At 39.0% G+C, this 21537-nt stretch overlaps 1 protein-coding gene across 35 annotated transcripts in view; it reads right to left on the bottom strand.

Moving 5' to 3' along the window:
* Window positions 1-21537, bottom strand: part of GLIS3 (GLIS family zinc finger 3) — a 674383-nt gene that overhangs the window by 44799 nt on the left and 608047 nt on the right. For all 35 annotated transcript variants that reach the window (XR_014821958.1, XR_014821957.1, XM_084986252.1 and 32 more), the window contains one exon: window positions 3438-3606. Coding sequence is in view for 33 of the 35 variants with exons in the window: in XM_084986252.1 (XP_084842378.1) it covers window positions 3438-3606 (169 nt within the window). In the remaining 2 variants the exon portion in view is untranslated. The remainder of the gene's footprint in view (window positions 1-3437; window positions 3607-21537) is intronic.

The following is a 21537-nucleotide window of genomic DNA, read 5'->3' as shown; positions in this document are numbered from 1 at the left end:
TCTTTAGCCAGGCAGAATAAAGTGGGTTGATGAAAAGCCCAGGAATAACAGCATTTAAAACCCAAGTGGATATGTATCATATTACATATCCATTCTCCTTAATCCATTCATCTGTTGATGGACATTTAGGTTGTTTCCATGACTTGGTTATTGTGAATAGTGTTGCAATGAACATAGGGGTCCACGTATCTTTTTGAATAAAAGTTTTGTCTGGCTATATGCCCAGAAGTGGGATTGATGGATCATATGGTAGTTCTATATTTAGTTTTCTGAGGTACCTCCATACTGTTTTCCATAGCGGTTATACCAATTTACATTCCCACCAACAGTGCAGGAGGGTTCCCTTTTCTCCACACCCTCTCCAGAATTTATTTGTAGACTTATTGATAACCATTCCGAACAGTGTGAGGTGGTACCTCATTGTAGTTTTAAGTTGCATTTCTCTAATAATTAGTGATGTTGAGCATTTTTTTAATGTGCCTATTGTATGTCTTCTTTGTAAAAATGTCTGTTGAGAAAAATGTCCATTTATTTGGAAAAATGTCTATTTAGATCTTCTGTCCATTTTTCAATTGATTTTGTTTTTGTTTTTTGCTGTTGAGTTGTGTAAGTTGTTCACATATTTTGTGATTAAGCCCTTGTTGGCTGCATCATTTACAACTATTTCTCCCATTCTGTAGTTTTTTTTTTTTTAATTTATGGTTTCCTTTGCTGTACAAGCGCTTATAAGTTTGATTAGGTTCCATTTGTTTATTTTTGTTTTTATTTCTATTGTCTTGAGCAAGTGACCTAAGAAAACATTTGAATAGTTATTTCAGAGAATGTTTTGCCTATGTTCTCTTCTAGGAGTTTTATGATGTCTTGTCTTCTGTTTATGTCTTTAAGCATTTTGAGTTTATTTGTGTGTGGATGTGACTGTACATATACACAATGGAATACTACTCGGCCATAAAAAGAACAAAATAATGCCATTTGCAGTAATACTACTCGGCTATAAAAAGAACAAAATAATGCCATTTCCAACAATCTCTAGTTGGAACTAGAGATTCTCATACTAAGTTAAGTAACTCAGAAAGAGAATAACAAATACCATATGATATCACATATCTGGAATATAATATATGGCACAAATGAACCTACTTATCTATAGAAAAGAAATAAACTCATGGACATGGAGAAGAGATTTGTGGTTGCCAAGGGGGAAAGGGAGGGAGTGGGATGGACTGGGAGTTTGGGGTTAGCAGATGTAAACTACTGCATTTGGAAGAGACAAGCAATGACGTCTTGCAGTACAGCACAGGTAACTATATCCATTCACTTGTGATGGAACGTGATGTAAGATAATGAGAAAAAGAATGTATATATATTTATAACTGGGTCACTTTGCCACAGAGCAGAAATTGACAGAACACTGTAAATCAACTACAATAAAAAATTAAAATAAAAAATAAAATAAAAGCCACGTGAAAACTAAAGAAAATCCTAAAATGAATAAGCTCATCTCAACTTATGGAAATACATCCAATAACTGGCAAGACTGACTATCCCTAGTGTCTCTGAACTTAGTAGATGATTATCATTTGTACTACTTTGCTGACAGATCCTGTGGGAGAAGGTTAATAATTTGTTTACACTTAACCATGTACACAGAACTGTTAAGATAAGGCTAACATATTCTGACCATGTTTCAACTGCCTATTAGGCACATCCATATGGATGTTTTACAACTACCGAAAATTCAAAACCCTAAAATCCATTTACTATCATTCCTTCTTTTCCACCCTCTTTTCCACTCAACACCCTCTTTTCCTCTGTTAATGGTATAATTTTCCATCTTGTTGTCTAAGGGTGAAACTCAGGAATGAATATTGGCCCCTCTTTACCCTGCCTAGACATTAATAGTGATTCTGTCTCCTAAATAATAGCCCTTGAATAAACTCTCTATCCTAACTGCTTTGTCTTAGTTTAGGTCCTCATATTGTTCACAAAGACTCTACAGTAACTTCAGTAACCTCTTTATTTTCCTTACATCTCGTCCTTGCTTCCAGTCTCATTTTATTCCACCACCTTGTCACCTGAATTCCTTCTATAAAATGACAAACTGATTGTTCCTCTCCTAATGAAGGGTCTGTAATGGTTCTTAACTTCCGATAGGATAAAGGTCAAAATCTTTAACATAAAGTATGTAGTTTCACATGAGCCAATCCACTCTCACCTGACTTCTTCAGCCATGTCTACCTGCTGATGCCATCTGAGCTACTGGCAACTTCATCCTGCCATATGCATTCCTGCCCCTCTTGAGTCTTACGTATATTCCTCTGGTTATCTTGGATACTGTTCCCCACTTATCCATCTGGAAAAGACTTGGTCTTCCTACAATGCCTAGGTCACTCTGCCATCCTTTTCCCTCCCTCCTTGAGGCAGTTAGGGCGACTGTGTCATCTTCGTTATACCATTTATGCAACCAGCATTACTATACTTTGTCTGTATGTCTGTCCTCACCACTAAATTCTGTAAGGGTAGGGCCAGACTTTAATCATCTTTGCATCCTGAGCACAATGCCTGACAAACAGCAGGTATTCAACAGATGCTTACTAAATGAACAGATCTATCAATAAATAAAGGGTAGGCATATATTTTTAAAATACAGTAGAATTGGACTCAAAAAACTCATACACTAATTTAACATGATTGAAACCAGATTAATGGTAGAATCAAAGATTCAAAACTTTTATTCCTGTTTTCTACTCAACCCATTATTTTGTCCACCAAATGCCTACTAATCCAGGATTGTGTAGAGCTTTTCTCCCTATGGATGTCTGTGAGTGACACCCATGTAGGTCATTTCAAGCCAGATGACAACTGGAGAGGAGAACAAGAAGAGTGGCATGCTGTCCACATCACTGGAGAGCTGGGAAGTCCAAAGGCAAGGACCAAAGTGTCAAGATTTAAAAATTTCCTACCAGAACCTCTATGAGAGTGGTATCGACGTAAAGTATTCAGGGACCAGCCCCTTTTTGGCCGTGCATATAAAATCCTGTGCCATTTTATGCTATACTCTCAAGATAACACTACTGATCTATGTGCTGAAGGCACCATCTTACATCTGGAAAGCATTTCATCCTTTAGGGAAATTACCTTAAAATTGAGTCCCTGAGACAAACTGAGGTAAGATGGGTAAATTCTGATGTGTTTTCCCAACATCGGATACTTCAGTTGGCTACTGCCAATATCTTCATTTTTTTCCCCATAGAAAATGAAACAGATAATGAGATATTTGATTCATGTGCTTTGTATATGTACTTTTAAAATGTCACCTTTGGGTAATTCAACCCACCAATGGATTATTAATAAAATTCAGCAACTGTCAAAGCTCTTTTTGGTGGAGGAAGGTTTGGCGGCGACACCTATTAGAAGAGAGAGACAGATGGCCTTACCTCTCAGCTCCCGCGTCCACAGCTGTGAGTGGAGGTAACTGGGAGGAGGGGTTGTGAGGGCTCCCCTGTACATTATGTCCCGGAGAAGGGTGACTGACAGGATGTGGGGGTGGCACGGCCCCAGCAGCTGTTCCACTTCGGCTTGAATGATTGCTGGAGAAAATGGAAGCTGAAATCAAGGGAGAACAAGCATCAGACTGCGCCCCAAATGAAGTGCACATTTTTAAAATACCGAAGGCTGACAGCAAGCATATTTTAGGGGCTTGTTTGTTTTTCTCTTGGTGGTTTTAAGGGAACAGTTCTCGCCTTATTGGATATACACAGCTTTTGTTTTCATGATGGAACAGGCTCCCTGGCTAATGTGCCTTTACTGCTGCCTAAGGAGTTCATGTTCAGCTCGCTCCAGGCTGCTGTTCATGCTTAGTCTCATAAGAGTTGCCCTGCCTGGCAAGTTCCCTGTCTGGACACTGCATAATTAGTCAATCTGGTAATGTCTGCACCTTGGCGAAGGTCTCTGTAATAACACTTTTTAGTCACAGGAGATGAGGGTCAGGTAATAGAATATTCGGTTTGCGGACCCAGAAGGACACAACACAGGCCTTCTCCCTCTTCTCAGTGCTGCAGTGAGGCACTTGGGTCGTGCCTGGTCTCCCTCTGTCACTGCTAAATCAATGTAACAAGAATAGAGCTTCCCCTGATCCTAGTACCACTGTAGGATCCCACATTCTTTTAACTTCAGAGTCTAACCGACCCTGGGCATTTCTTCATTGGTGTGATGGAGAGTCGTACTTGGTCTTCATCAAAAATGAGCCCTCTCTCAACACCACAAAATATGGAAAGGGGGCCTCAAACCACTCTGCGATCTTTTCCTACTGTTGTCTATTACCACAGAGAGTGAGTTACAGCCTCGTTCTTGGGGGTAGCCTAGTCTTTGAGAAGTGTACATGACCTCAAACTTAAATACATGTCCATTTAGATCAGCTAATTGGTACCATGTCACAGAAGAAACTGGGGCTTGTCAATTTCAGAGTCTATCGCTATCAGAGAGGTTCTCTCCGTGTCTGGACCCACTCAGCAGACATCTCATTATGCTGCAATCATAGCAGCATCATTATGCTGACTCTAACTTCCTTCTCTATACAAAGCTATGCTGAGCTTTATACCCATCTTTGCTCTTTTTGAACTTACTCTACTGATATCAAAGAATAAATGGATTTTTAAAAAATTTAAAAAATCAGATTCAGGATTAAGAAAAAGAAGCCACATAATCAAAGAGATTTGAGGGTTTAAAAGTTCAGTGAGCTGTATTTTTAGACCAGTACTACTTTTCTCCAACCTCTCCAGGATATAATTAATACCCCAGATGACCCAGCCCCCAAAAGCTTAATCCAATGGAACAAGAGTTCAAGTACTTAAAGGAATATGTGAAGAAGAAGAATTACCATCTTCCCGCTCAAAAAAACTACTGACAGGAGTGTGATCTGATTTGAAGGGTTTATTTTTGGGAAGTCAGCATTGTGCCAGGTTAACTCCTGTCCTCAAAAGCCTGCATCCTGCACCACACTTCCAAGTCCTAAAGAGGTGGCGAGACTAGAAAATGCTTACCAGCTCAAAAGGGCAATGCAGAGCTTCTGTTGTATGTCAGCCTCCAGAAAAGTTGCACATTTGCAAACTTGCTAGAGTCACCTTATGAATCACTACCCTCATTTATGCTCAGCTCACTCAGGCAACCACATTCTGCTTGTATTCCAAATAATAATTTTACCCACAGGAGAAGGCTCTTTGGATTGACTGTGGCAATAGTTTCATTATGGTGTTTGTCAGCATGCAGCTTGGTGTTTTACATACTATTCCAAAAACTAATGGAATAATAGGAGGTCACAGAGACACTGTGGAAATACAGCTAATTTTTTTTCCCGCCTTAAAGTAGAAAACTGAGCTCTCCTATTTATTTTATTGTAGTTGCTGAGTGCACCCAGCACTATTATCCCCGGAGGTAACTTTGTGTGTGTGTGTTTATCACGGGAAAGTGCTGCCTTGCTGTTTGCAACCCACGAGCAACAGGGAAACTTGGTGTGCACACTCCATGCTCTACTTTATGGTACAATAGAAAATATACTGCTTCCCAAAGGTCTACATTAGTTATATTAACTATGTTTTTGCATTATCTGCAATGAAATAGGCTAGTAAATTTGGCATTGTGTGCAGCCTGCCATACACTGAAAGTTAAGCTTATATAAGGTCCTCTCCTTCAGCCCACTTAATGGCCAGGACAAACCATCTATCATCTATTATCCATCCATCCATCTGTCCATCTTCCAACCATCATCTTTTGAATTCAACATTTATGTGGTGGTTACTACGTGCTAGCCATTCTACTACATGTGGGTCTCTGTCCTTGAGGAGGTTGCAGTTTAATGAGGGAGACAGACCTCTATGTATCATTATACTAAAACACTAAGACTTACTAGTATAGAGCATCAACGTTCAATGCTTTAACACTCTATCATATTTGCGGCCTCAAATTGTGCCCTAAGCTCTGGCCAAATCAGAGAAATGACCACATCACAAATATGTCATGACATTCATGTTACTGTGCTTTTGCCTATAATGTCCTCTACTTTCTGTACTTATTTTTAATGTTTTTGCTCTGTGTGCATATTTACTTGTGTTCTTCACACTCCTCTCACAGCAGCCAATTATTCCACAAATATTTATGGAGTCCCTACCGTATGGCACACATTGAGTCAGGCCTTGGGATAGACAGGGGTGCTTACTGTTTACAATGCATCATTAAAGTTTTTATAGTAAACAAAGATGAACACAATCTAAATGTCATTGGAGCCCAGCTTGGCTTGGGCTCCATGAGTAGGACAGGACAGAAATGAACATTTAAGCCAACTCCTATTCCCACCAGTCAAGGATATTATCTCTCTCAAGCTTTCAAGGAGGCCCATGTACCACAGTGGCTAAAGGTTCTCACAGATGGACCAACACCAAGGTATCACAGAAGCCTAAGGGCAGAAAGCCAGAGATACATGGTACAGGTGCGGGGAGGTGCTGCCAAATTACGCCTGGTGCCCCTGGTTGCCAAAGCAATGGACACATGTAGGTGGTGAAGGTGATGGGGGGAGGGGCATAAGAAGTGTACGGTACACAGCTGTGCTGAGGTCAAGTGTTGACTAATCAACAGTCAAACACACATCTACAGCCCTTCCTTCCACTTCTACAGCCTGTGAATGGCACTGGAACAGGCAGAGAGCTTTTGACTAGGGATCCCACGAGGATAAGAAAGGAAGGGCTTTATGATTCAATTTAAAGGAAAAAGTAGGGTATAAGAAATCACCTGTCGGCAAAAATAAAGCCTATAACTTGCCTCTACTTTCTAACATATGGGATGAGAAGTGTTAAGACAAATTTTTTCTCGTGAAATAACCTAGTAGAGCCTTATAATTCAGTGTCTAAACAGAGTCCTTTGCATACAGAGTTCAGGGCAAGACCACTGTTTGTGGATGTTGCCTGGGGTCAATAATGACCAGGGATTTGGAGAAAGTAACAAAAGAGCATGGCTTTTCAATGTTCATTGAACCCCCATCTCACATATTCTTCATATAAAATGAACAAAACTCTGTAGTCACGTAGCTGTGGCTTCAGTAGGATTGCCCTTGACCTCTACCAAAGATCCACATTTCTTAGAAATTGCCGCTATGGCACAGGAAATACCTCCTATTGACAATGACTTCTAGGAATTTCTATCAAAGTCATGCATTCAAATTCCACCTTATTATAGTCTAATAATATTCTTTTATTCATTCATTCAAACACAACTTTCCAGCCCCTAGTCTGTACCAGGCAGGTGCTTGTCAAATACCTAAGAAGTATAGGCTGTAGGTTGAAGTATAGATGGAAGTGAAATAACTAAGCCCACCATAACACATACTTACAGATAAATGCTTCAACTTTGCCAAATATTTTTTTCAACCTCAAGAAGACAACTTCCATGTTAAAGTGCAACTGTAAGGTCATTCACAAAATTTCCTTCCATATACACTGAAAATGATTTTCCAAATGCCACTGAGGGCATACAATGAGCCTAGCAATCAAAGCATAAGGAAGAGAACCAATCCCTCCAGAATCCAGGACAATATCAACAAAACTGTTGTGATCAAGCCAACCAGCACACACAGGCTCCCCATGGAGGTGGCCTTCATTGTCTAGTGTCACCTTGGGGTCAGTGTCGCTTTCAAGGCTGGAAAAAGGCTTTTAGGCGAGCCTCTAGATTGAGCTGATGACTGGCAGCTGGAACAACTGATTAGGCACGGCAGAGGAACATACTGGAAATTCTTATTGCTTTTGGAATTAAAGGATGATGGCTCCCCAAGGAAATAAAAGCATGGTCTTAAGCTGCATTTGTGAGCTATGCTTTTAGCAGAGGACTAGGAGCTGGCCTTCCTGCTGCTTTAGACTTTCCTTCACCTAGGGCTTGGCTTACTGCATTCCCTCACCCTGACTCCTAATAGAAGTAGGTGGAGGTAACTGAGTTGGGCTTTTTAAGTTTGACAAAGCAGCATCTGTTGATCTGTGGGGTTCCCAAGATGCCATCTCACCAGCTATTGGGATCAGAGCATTTTAGGCTTGAGCCTTTAACTTGCTCAGATTAATTTGGGTTAACAGGCATCTCTCTCTCTATCCAAATGAAAATAATTAATCTATATTTCTAATGGGTATGAAAAGGGCACCCTTAGGGATACCTCAGTTGTCACGTGGTATTCCCTGTGCTACTGGAGGGAGGCAACAAGTTAGTAGCTTCCTGAAATGAAATATACTTGTTTTGGGCCACACCCGCCCCCACACCAAGCCAGGGAAGGCTACCATAGGCTTGTTTGGTAACTCTGTTTTTATCAATTTAGAGGACAAGAAATAAGCCCTCCTCTTACAAGGCTGAGGTATATTTAAAATAGTCAACTGGAGGGCATATTCCTATTCAAAACTGTATGGGCAGCTAGAATCCTGCTTCTCAAGCTTTAACTTGCAGACAAATCACCAGGGTAGAATATTGATTCTGATTCATTAGGTCTTAGAGGCAGGAAGTGCTGAGATTCTGAACTTCTATCAAAATCCCAAAGTCCCAGGCAATGCTGAGGCTTGGTCTAGGGACCACATTTGAGCAGTATGTAATGGACCATATCGCTGCTGTATTTTATCTTCTTGCTTGCCTTGCCCTAGATTCAATAGTTAACATTTATTTATTACTTTGAAAATGTTTCCCCAGTTCACTGATGAGGAAATAGAGGTCTAATCAGGTTCCTGATTAGGTTACCTGACTTAGGTCATGTGACTGGTAAGTAGTGGACCTGGAATTCAAACCCAGGAAACCTGATTTCTGATCACATACCCCTAATAACCACACTCTATTGCCTCTCAAATGCAGGGCAGTTGCAAAACACATAAGAGTGCATATACCCCTGTACACTCCATTTGTAAAGGCTGCTCAGAGTCACTAGGCACTCTTCCCCTATCGTACACAAGGCACACAAGTAGTTTAAACCATCAAAATACTGGTTATAGTCAAAAAAATATATTCCTTTCTTTTCTCTTTGTACCCACCTTAAAAGCACTAAAGTGATCTCAATGTGGTTGAGAGAAAGTTTCCAGCTCTAAAAATTAACTCAGGCAAGAAATTAACTGAATTATTTGGTTGCACAAACAGCTGGTAGGAAATGTGCTTTTTCCAAAATAAAGATTTCAGATGCTTGTCAAGAGCATGTTGATTCACTGGTGGGAAAGAAGGAAGGCAGGGAGGGGTTACTCATGAGCAGTCAGATATATGCACCTGTTACCATAAGCGCATGAGGTTGATGTTGTGGCTGAAAGGCCACTGCCTCTGTCAATAATGCAGAAAGAAGAGATCTGCTGTGCAGATCTGTTGCCACCAAGCAGTTACAACATATTTACTTTTGGTGTCATTTATGATTACCTGAAAAGCCAAGGCACTGCACTTCATAGAGGGCCTGTTGTCACAGGAAAAGGGAGACCAGTCTTATCCATAGACTGAATTCATTTATAATCAATGCCAAAGTAAGGCTGGGACCCTGAGAAATAACATTAATGCTTGGAGGCTGGTACATTGGGAAGAGGTATGGGCTCACCATTCATCTCTGGGGGATTATTTCTAGGGTCTGAGTACAGAGGGGTAAGCTCATCAATGAAACCAGGCTAAGTCAGTTTTCTCAGAGATATTAAAAATAAATCAGAGGCCCTATTCAAATGGTGAGCTCAATCTTGTCTCTGTCTTTCCTCCCCATGCCCCCCACACCGAAGAAATTGTTGGAATTTAGGAAACAGCTGAAAGGCAATGAAAGTTTTAGCTCCTTTGGCTTCACCAGTAATTGGGCACTCCAGAGAGAGTGTCAGGGTGGTTACTAAAGGAACAAAGAGTATGCACTGGAAGTCAGATGGACCTGGGTTTGAATCTGAACTTTACTAGTAATGTGTCTAGGGCAAATCACTTAACCTAAGCTCAGTTTCTCCCTCCTAAATAAGGGTAGTGAAGAAGATTACACAATATATAGAAAACACTTAGCACAGTGTCTGGACCATAGTTAAAGCATTGTTGCTATTCTTTGGCTATCTATATTATTGTAATTATTCCTGTAATTAAGAGGATGGGGAAGACAAAGGTACATGCTGCTCCAAATTAGCAAATCTTCAATAAAGAATGACATCTTACTTGAAGATGCATATAAACATTAACCATGAACTAGAGTAATTTTAAAATGTAAAAGATTATATACATCATACTCTAACAATAAGCATTTTTTGAACAATTTTTCTAATGCAGCTGCTGTAAGGTGTTCACGGCCTGCAAAAAGTCCTCACAGGGTTAAAATGTTGTACTTTATTTTACATGAGTAATACACACCTTTGAGTTACAACCCATAATGCGTTTCAGTTTAAAAGATAACAAGTCATTTTCATGCATGACTGCACTTCGTTAAGGAGTGAAAATGGGCTGTTACTAAAATGTCAACACAATTGTCCCTCTTGAAGCTTAGTTTATCTTGAAGTATTTTTACATTTTCGGCACTTCTTTGTGTTTGTTTCTACAAGAGCTTAAAGATCCAGCCATGGTTAATTTTCAGAATTCAAAAAAAACTTCTCTTCAGTCATTCTGAAGAAAGTGACTAACATGGGGGGTGACTGGAGTTTGGGGTCCTCAATAATGAAAATTTGGGTCCCCAAACCTTCAGCAGTTCTTTGCATTTCACCATGGAACAATTTAATTAGGCGGCTGTTCAGTAGAAAATGCTCTCATGACCTAAATTCACAAACCAGAGAGAGTTCTCTAGCAAGGAAAAGGCCCTGGCCTGGTCACTTGGAAGGCTGCATTTGCTTTTCAGGCAGCTAATTCTTGCCTAGTTTTCTTTTTTTTTTTTTTCCTCCTAATGTTTGGGCACTTCCCCCCTTTCCCTCTCTCTCCATCAGGAAGGGTATCATTCTATATTCCATCTGTTTTAAGAAAAAGAAGCTTTTCAAGGGTTTGCCCAGTCAGCTCTCTAATCCTTCCCTTCTCCTTGAGGCATGAATAATTTTAATATTGCCAATCCCTAAAAATCTATTCTTTCTGCCTGTCTTTTTTTTTTTTTTTCCTTTCACTTTGCAGTGTAGAGTATCATTATCCAGTGGCCCTGATAAGAGGATAATGAAACAATCCCTTCTCAACTGGATTGGGTGGCTGTCAGACTAAAATGACACTACCCGTACATCCTTGACATGCTACCCCAAGCTAATTGATGGCAAACTATGGTAACTGTCACCTGTGCACTAAGACAAAGAAAACACACTCATGTCACCTGATGGGAGAGCCACCTGGCAACCGATAAACAAAAGTGTTAGGGAAATGTTCTATTAAGGTAAGAGAGGGTACATCTCTGAAGAACATGCCTATTAACTTTGAGCTTAAAAGCACTGCTGTTCACTGGGGAACAGAAATAAATAAGGTAAAATGAGAATTTATTGATGTCTGGATAGTTACATGCATATTCAGGTTCTCTTACAAATAGATAGTCCCACATGAACTCCTAACATCTATGTAGGCTGCCCAATTACATTTCCGCATTATACAGCTGGATTTATAGCCAGGAAAGAAGTTATTAGTGTTTGGAAGAGGATACATGCTTACATGCCTTTCTGGAACACACAGCAATACAAGTAGAAGATAAAGGCCGATGTCACCCATGTAAATGCCAAAGGTTACCATCAAACATTCTGAAATACCAGGTGTAATTAACTTCTCATTAAGAAAAGCTCCTGAAACATCTGCATTTCAGAACAAAGACATTTTGTTACAAGAAGAATGGCATCATCTGGCAGCTCTCTCAAATTCTGTGGGACCAACATTTCATGCAGCCCTCTGGGGTCTTTCCAGACAATGCATGACATATCTAACCTCAAATCTCATACCTTACCTTTCTTTCCTTCACCTCAAACTACCTACTTCTTCACTTGCAGAGTTAGTTACACAGAAAGTCAGTAAAATAATTTGAATATGCAAAATATTCAGATTACCCCATGAGAAATCCAATATTGCCTCTGTGTGTTCTGTTATCTCATTCTGAGCAGAGGAGGCAAGCGGGAAAAAGGAGAAAGGTGGGGTAGGAATGCACAACCATTTCTGGAAGCTCTTAAAGGAATGTTCCTCATCTCTTTTTCTGGAAATAAAGTCTAACTTGGTCACAAACCCTGAAGTTTTAGTAAAAAATACTGGGCTATCCAACTCCTCATTATTCACCCCTTAGCTATCTCCTACCTGTACCATGCTGACGACAAAAGCTGTTTCCTCCATTTCAGATATGACCCAGACAACCCCAACCACTCTAAATTCATGTGACTTCAAAAACATTTCAGGGAAGGATTTTTGGAAACAGATTTTTAGCAGAGACCGTCAATCCAATTTTTAATGCAATATTTTTGTAGCCAACTCAAGGGCTGATTTACCAACTCTAAATTCTCTCAGGAAATCTCACTCTGTACAGTGGAGTTACAACAGCCCTTTTGGGGAACTGAGCTTTAGTGGGGAACCTAAGTCTGCAATTAACACCAGCCCTGGGGGAATTGCACAGGTGAGGAAGTTGGTTTGGCTGTGACTCCAGAGAACCTTCTTTCCTTTTTTTCACACTTTGCTCATGAAGTATATGCTCTTGCCATTTTGCCCTCAGATATTCAGTTTCCTCCTAGTTCACTTCTCAGATAGACTCTAATAAATCATTCACATGTAATCCTGAATTTATGCCCCAAAACAACCTTTCTTGAGGAATTTAAAGGCTTTTCTCTACCTGTGGAATGGAGGGTTTAGTCTTCAGTTATATGAATTTCAAGCATCTTTGTTGCTGGTAGAAAGTGTATTTTGAGGAAGTAAGCATCTCTCCTGTTGGAATGTGACTGCATGGATTCCTAAAGTTCAATATTTCAACATTTTGCTTTTCTCTTGGACATTAATTTATATATCTACAAGAGGCCTGAATTTTAGAAAACATATCTTGACTATTAAAGGGATCAAGACTCCTCTCTTTTTAGAAAAAACAGACCTAAGTAGAGAGAAACTGTGACTGCTTCCTCTCATGCCTCTGCCAGCCATGGGCTCAGAAGCAGAACCAAGTCTTACCTGTCTTCTGGCAGCTTCTTCCTAAAGGGGAGCCATACTAATGAGGGCTTACACCCTTCCACCATAGCCCATGCTACCTCTGTAGGTGTCAGCTTGCAACATGATGGCTTTAAATGGTAAAAATTCCATTTGAAAGCTACTACATTTGAGGCCCCACAGAATGTCCCAGGGAGGACTAGGAGTGCTGAGTAATGGGCAGTACAAGTGCTCTGGATCCCTCCAACTGAAACAGCTCTGCTGTGATCTGTTTTAAGCATTGGGCCTTATAAGAATCTCTGTTAATCCATGTGCTAGAAGACTACTAAAGTATTTGCTAAATCTAAAATATAGGATCATCAAAATCTGCACTCCTGGCAGACGTTTAAAACAAAATATGATCAAATATATGGAAGCCATAAGCTTCCTTGATCTCTCTCAGTCACTGATGAATGTGTCAGATGTAAATATCAAGCAGTGTTTCTGTAAAGGCCCATATAGTAAATGTTTTAGGCTTTGCAGGCATGTGGAAATGTCCTCCATTATTTGAGTAACTGTTCTTACGTAAAGGCTACAAGTCTTTTTCACATTTTACATTTGAAAATATTAAAACCCTCCTTAGCTATCACACCATGCAAAAACAGAAGGTGGGCAGCCTAGATGTGGCCATAGTGTAATACATTATCTGCTGCATGTTTAACTACTAAGAACCCTCATGAAAAGATGAGGGAACTGTTTTTGCAACATGGAGGCTAAGCTTGAGGTACAAATAGTAAATAACAGTTTTAATGATATGTCCTAGAAGAGTCTATTTACAAAATGACAAGGAGGGACCAAGGCTATATACCTCAGCAAGGCCAACACAATGACTGTGTAAAACTGTGTTGACCAAAGCCATCAATCCTATTTCTTCTTTCTCCCACCTACCTCGCCCTTACAAATTCACGATTGATTAAGTTCATTTATCAACCAGGCATATTTTCACTCCATATTACCAGCCTGAGTATACTTCTACTCTTCATGGAAACAGAAAAAAAATGTCTAATTTACAGATCTGAAAATGGGCCTCAGAATATGAGCGTTCTGAGTCCTCACCTTGACTTGACTTCTTCTTGGAAGGAACACATTATCTCAGGACAGCTATTTCTGAACTCCAAGTAGTAGTACCTCGTACTAAAAAGAATGTTCTAGTTCCTGTCACAGAATTGCTCACAAACCAGGTTTGTGAGAAATTCGCTAAGATTTTAAGCAAAGAGGAAGGAAGAAAAGCAGGGAGCATCAGTTGAGCGTCTGTCAGCTGCAGGGAGTGTACTGAACTCTTACACGTGATCTCACTTAATTCTCACAACAGACCTATGGAATCAGGAATTTTACCACCATTTTACAAAGAGAAAGGGTAACCTCTCCAAATTAAACATCTAGGGAGTGGAGAGCCAGAAGGTTCATATTTAGCTCCAAGTTCTTTCAGCCATAGCACACTATCTCTAAACAACAAGAATAAACAAAAACTACACTATTTTTGAATATACAAACATCAGTGCCCATCAAAATACAATTCTGACTTTGTGATTCCAGGGATATTGCCATCCAAGCAATGGACTTCTGATTCCAATTTATTTTTCTCATGAGGCCTACAGTAGATTTCCTTAATTTAAAAAAAAATGCTATGTGAATTACTGGGCAAATTACTGAAATATGGGTTTCCGTTGTGGCGCAGCAGAAATGAATCTGACTAGTATCCTTGAGGATGCGGGTTCAATCCCTGGCCTCACTCAGTGGGTTGGGGATACAGCATTGCCATGAGCTGTGGTGTAGGTTGTAGATATAGCTTGGATTCTGCATTGCTGTGGCTGTGGTGTAGGCTGGCAGCTGTAGCTCTGATTCAACCCTTAGCCAGGGAACTTCCATATGCTTCTGGTGCAGCCCTAAAAGGCAGAAAAAAAATTCTGAAATATAAAATATAAAAGACCATATTTTAGTTTTCTTTTACTAAATGATGTTTATTAAATTTCTAATTTGTTCAGGCATCCATATTTTCCCCACCTCTTAAATAATGGTGGTGGTGAGTAATTTGGGGCACCTGTTCCCTATCTGCTTTACAGAACTATAACATGTTTTTCTGCTATTTTTTCTTTTTTGGTTGCCCCATAGCACATGGAGTTGCCAGACCAGGGATCAGATACAAGCCACAGTTTTGCAGCAACACTGGATTCCTAACCCACAGTGCCAGTATAGGGATTGAACCTGCATCCCACTGCTCCAGAGATGCTGCTGATCTTGTTGCACCACAGTGTAAACTCCAAAGTTTTTGTTTTTTTTTTCTGGTATTTGGATAAAAAGTAACGATAATTATTGATGCTGGACACTTATACTGCATGCTAGGCTCTGTTTTAAGCAACCTGTATGTCATTTACTGTACGTCAGATTAGCAACTGATATTCATAAGAGGGAAATAAATTTAAGTTAGAGAAAGAAGTAACACTTCCTTTCATAAATGTTCTATTTGAACATAGACCGGCAGTGGTTAGAGGACTTGTACAAAAAATGGCCAGTAATGTGACTTAAGAAAAGAGACACTAAATACTGCCCATCTTTACTTTTGGGTAGATATAATCCCAAACTGCCTTAGTATTTCAGAACTATGGAACCTAGACCATTATTTTACCAGTTGTGAAATCTTCTTGGACAGTTGATGTAATGCATTTTCATGAAGTGTGTCCATTTCTCAGAAAACGTGGTGAGCATATCTGTGAACCTCTCTGAGGAGCAAACACCTATGCATGCTGATGACAGTTTATCCCCCTTTCTTTTCGATAGTGAATGCAGTTGACCCTTGAACAATGCAGGATTTTATTCCTGTATAATTTAGAGTTAGCTATCACTATCAATATTTGCTGTTATCTCTGTGGTTCATCTGTATCCAAAGATTCAACCAACCATGGACTGTGTAGGATGGTAGTATTTATCATTGAAAAATATCCATGTATAAATGGAGTTGCATAGTTCGAACTTGCATTGTTCAAGGGTCACCTGGATAGTTTACTTTCTGCAGCCTCTCCTGGAAGGTGGAAATAGGCCTTTTATTAATCCCCCAACCACAAAACATTCCAGTGAAGATACTACAAATTCCTCACTTTTTAGGATATGGTTAGATGTTAACAGCTTTTTAGGATAGGGCTGAGCTCTGAAATCAGAAATAATGGACAGTCAGAACAGAAGCCAGATGTGAGCACTAGGTTTGCTAAGAAAGAATAGGAATGTAGTCCAAGAAGCAAAACTCAGGTAGCAACTAGAAAGTGAGGCTTGAGCAGCCTTGATACATAGGTAAGAAAATTAAGATGCCAAGGAGGCAGCTGTAACTTCTGATGGATGAATGCCTACTGTTAGAGCTGCATGAATAGTTCAAGGCATGGTCAGGGCACCTGAATAGGGCACGTGATTCTCTGACAATACTGAGGATGACACTATAGAAGCCAGTCTTCGGAGTCAGTGTTATTGGTGGCCCAGAATGGATCAGTTCCACAAAAGTGTCTTTATACAGTGTCTGTAATATGCTCTCTTATCACTGTTAACAGGAAAACATGGCAAGTAATATTCAGGCGAATGCAGTAATGTCCTTCACTTTAAGGTTTTATGCTATCCTTAACATTATTTTCAGTGTTCACACAAATGTAAAAAATGAACGTTCACTGTGGCTAAAAACACTTTGAAAACGTCCATATTCTTTTTTCTTTATTCTTCACATGAAAGAGACATAACTACCTATTTCTCTCCTTCCGTGGAAGGTAAATTCAATTGAAGCAGAAGGTCAAGACTCTGGACCCAGAAGTTTGACCTGTAACTTCTTAATTACAAAAGCTACTGCCTCCTAACTCCAGAGATTCTATCCTGAATTCTTCATCTTACCATCCCTCTGTTTCCTAAGACCTTCTTGAGGTACACTTTAAAGTAGCCCCAAGTTTTTCTTCCCACACTCCACTTAAACGCCAATGAAATAACAATGATGGAATAAATAAAATGAGGGAAAGGAGAAATAATAGTATAAAGACAACCAAGACTTTTCCCAGTGGGAACACAACTACAATTACCCAGACTCACTACTTTCCTCTTCTCCTCCGTAAGGTATGGAATTATTTCTGCTTACCCGCAAATATATTTTTACAGAAAAAACTTGTACATATTGTAAATCTGAATAATTCAGCTTAATCTTGCGTGAAAAACTAACATGAATAGAAAGGAATAAGTGGATATGGAAAATTGAAGTACCAAATTAAGCGGCTTGCAAACATGTAAAGTCATTAACATTAGCTGCGTACATACAAATGTGCCCTGTTCTGGCTGGGAATCAGAATTTTAATTTTCTTCAGTTGGGTGGTTATAAATCTCATTCTTAACCAAAAAATGAGCACTGCCATTATAATACTGATGTGGGAGGACATGCTTAATATCTACCTATAGGGTCTTAGTTTCAAGAAATAAAAATATATACTACAGGGTATTTTTATTTCCTATTTGATTCAGTTTTGCTACCTTTGTAATTATTTAATTGTAAGTACCAGAGAAGCATTATTCCATTTATCAGTGTAAATATACAGTCTTATCAGCAATATCATAAAATTATCTTTTGTGGACAGATTTTCATCACATGGTCTGCATGTGAAAAAAATCTCCATTGACTTTTAAATATTTCTTTTCAAATGTCAGCTTCACCGAGATATAGCTGACATAAAATTTTAAGAAATTTCAAAACTATAATGAGGTACCACCTTATACCAGTCAGAATGGCTATCATTAATAAGTCTACAAATAGCAAATACTGGAGAGGGTGTCAAGAAAACAGAACCCTCTTACACTGTTGGTGGGAATGTAAATTGGTACAACCACTATGGAAAACAGTATGGAGGCACCTCAGAAAACTAAATATAGAACTACCATATGATCCATCAATTCCACTCCTGGGCATATATCCAGACAAAACTTTCATTGAAAAAGATACATGCATCACTACATTCATTGCAGCACTATTCACAATAACCAAGACATGGAAATAACCCAAATATCCATCGACAGATGAATGAATTAAGAGGATGTGGTATATATACACAATGGAATACTACTCAGCCATAAAAAGAACAAATAATGCCATTTGCTGCAACATGGATGGAACAAGAGATTCTCATACTAAGGGAAGTAAGTCAGAAAGAGAAAGACAAATATCATGTGATATCATGACTAGGTAGAATCTAATATATAGCACAAATGAACCCATCTACAAAACAGAAATAAACTCACGGACATAAAGAACAGACGTGGTTGCCAAGGGGAAGGGGTAAAGAGTGGGATAGACTGAGAGTCTGGGGTTAATAGATGCAAACTATCGCATTTGGAGTAGATAAGCAATGAGGTCCTGCTGTATAGCACAGGTAACTATATCCAATCACTTGTGATGGAACATGATGGAAGATAATATGAGAAAAATAATGTATATATATGTGTATAACTGAGTCACTTTGCTGTACAGCAGAAACTGACAGAACAATGTAAATCAAATAAAATTAAAAAATAAATAAAAATAATAGAAAAAGATATTTAAGATATTTAAAGTGATTATCACTTGTTATAGGTATATTGCGAAAGGGTTCTCCTCATCTAGTTAATTGGGGCAATTCCTATTATTCAAACTCCCATTAGTCAAAATTCAAATCTCATCTTCCTAAAGTCACATTCCTACATTTTCTGACTCAGAGCAATGGTTTTCAAAGTGTGGTTCCTGGATCAGCAGCACCTAGTGTCACTAGAGAACTTCTGAGAAATACCTGGCAAAAAAAGTGAAACTCTTGTGACCTGCTCAGACTTTCCGGATCAGAAATTCTGGGGATGGGGCCCAGCAATCTATTTTCATAGTTTGTTCAAGTGATATAATGAAAATTAAAGGAGGGCTCAGGGCAGGAATGGCTAAATCTATAGGTTAAAGCTATCAGTGCCTACAACAGAAAAGGATGAGGCTTGCTCCTACCTTCACTGATCCAATCCAATCTGTGGATAAACCATGGATGAAAGAGATGTTATGAAAACAATGCAATATTTTGAGAGCAGTTCAATGCAACATCAAAGAGACTTGACAACGATTTTATTGCCAAATGTTTGCCTTTCAATCCCTTCTGTAACTCCAGGATCTACCTCCTTCTGACCAACATCGATTCCAAATTGTTCTATTCCTTTTCACCTCTTGTGAATTCTAAGCAAAGCAGTGCTTTTGAAGATAGTGTAAGTTATAACTTTCACATTTTTATAATGCACTATGCCTTCTTAAAGACTTTTACAGGAGTTCCCGTCATGGCTCAGTGGTTAACGAATCTGACTAGGAACCATGAGGTTGCGGGTTTGATCCCTGGCCTTGCTCAGTGGGTCAAGGATCCGACATTGCCATGAGCTGTGGTGTAGGTTGCAGACGCTGCTTGGATCCCGAGTTGCTGTGGCTCTGGTATAGGCCGGCGGCTACAGCTCCAATTCGACCCCTAGCCTGGGAACCTCCATATGCTGCAGGAGTGGCCCAAGAAAATGGCAAAAAGACAAAAAAAAAAAAAAAAAAAAAAAAAAAAAAGACTTTTATATATACAGATCATGTTATTTTATCTTCACAATTCTCTTACAAAGTTTAACCTGTTGGGAAATTATATGCCAGTTTAGAACCTTCTAATAAAGTCTCAGAATTAACAACCACTTTTTGAGAGTAGACTACATTAAGCTCTTTTATAAAAAGTTTTTTCTAAGTCCTACAACTCTTTAAGCTGTTTCAAGATAGCAAATATACTCAAGAATGTAAAAATGTATTAAAAAATATACCATAACATTACATTAAAATGAAACATTAACTATTTCACAAAGTATGCTAAACTCTGTATAGATTTAATATGGTGTGATTTATTATAAAGTGATGATATTGTAAGAGAGAAACTTTCTTTTTCTAGTAATTAGGTGCAGGGAAGGGAATGACAATATAGTCATCCCTCAGTATCCTTGGGGAACTGGCTCCAGAACCCCTACAAACACCAAAAATCCTTAGATGCTCAGGTCATTTAGTTGACTCTCTGCTTCCTTGAGTTCTGCATCTGCAGATATAGAGGACCAAGTACCACATGACTTCAAAAATTTCTGCCCTAAAAAAAGTCTTTTATTTTCCTTCTACGATTACCTATATCTGAACATAACATTTATTTTTTTCTTCTGAAAAATCTAAAGCTATATTCAAAACTGGGATAATTCAGTAGACTCATAAAACCTAAAACATAATTATTTTACAACCCAACAGAAGTGGTAATAATGAAATTCTATCATTCTTGCAGATTTTCTTGTTCCAGTTGCATTAGCTCTTCATCTAATGGGTAGCTTCAGTGGGACTCAAATATCTCAACCACACTGGCCTCTATGATGTCTTCACGGCTAAGAGCATGTGCAAAGGCCATACTTTACTGATTCTGTAGTACAGTTTCTGTTTGGAGGGAGTTGTAATTTTTGTGATCACACGTGGGACAGAGCTTCCACAAAGAATGCTTTGTTGGTGAATGGACTCTTTGCCAAGACCAGGCACTGGTCCAGGCTGTCCTTGATATTGTAGACTCACTAACTTATCTAGTTCACTGAGGGAGATGACAATAAGATCCATTAAGCCTTAAATGTGTCATTCACACCTTGATCTACTAGCTATGGAACACTTCTTCCTCAACTTATCAGATAAATCAACTAAATTTAGAGGCTGGCCTGGGGCATTTACCTATCTAGGTTACAAAACTTCTCAACAAAAGTACTGAAAATACAAGTGAGCCATCCTTGAGAATTACTCATCACTGCCCTGGCTTCCCTGTTAGATCACAAACTTACTCTCAGGTTAACTCAAGAGCATTTCTGAGGAGCCCTGGGATTTTGAGAATAGTAGATGAGTAAACACCTTAATTTAAAATCTTCCTCAGTGTGGCCTCAAGTGATTTAACATGGGGCACTGTTTTGTTTTGTTTTGTTTTCCCAAAGAAATAAAAGTCTTTTTGTGCAATCTTTTCCAATCAAACTCTCTTATCAACTCAAAAGTTTGTTTCAATATGGGAAACCAGTATGTTAGGAGAATTACAAGACCTGTATGTGTCAGAACTGCTATCTTCCAAGCTCACCTTAATGTTCTGCAAACTATTCCTGTCTTAGAATCTTACAAATCATTGTCTACTAGCTGTTAAAAATTTCCATTTAAAAATCATGACTTCTTCAAACCATGAGTTCCCAATCATTGCGGTTTCTAAAAAATCATGATGTTCATGCTAAGCTGTTTTGATACTTTGTCCATACACATTCAACAGGTTTCCATCAAGATATTTTTATGATAAATCAACTTACTAGCACTTAAATGTGTAAGTTCTTGACAATCTCTAAACAAATATTTTCTTGATTTTGTATAATAGAATGTAAAGG

This window comes from Sus scrofa, chromosome 1, assembly GCF_054392235.1.
Source record: "Sus scrofa isolate SSC_HxYL_T2T_F1_AM1 chromosome 1, Sscrofa_HxYL_maternal_Yorkshire_Landrace_v2.0, whole genome shotgun sequence".
Classification (NCBI taxonomy): Eukaryota; Metazoa; Chordata; class Mammalia; order Artiodactyla; family Suidae; genus Sus; species Sus scrofa.
Note: the sequence above shows the minus strand (reverse complement) of the source record. Positions and strands in the feature narration are given on the sequence as shown.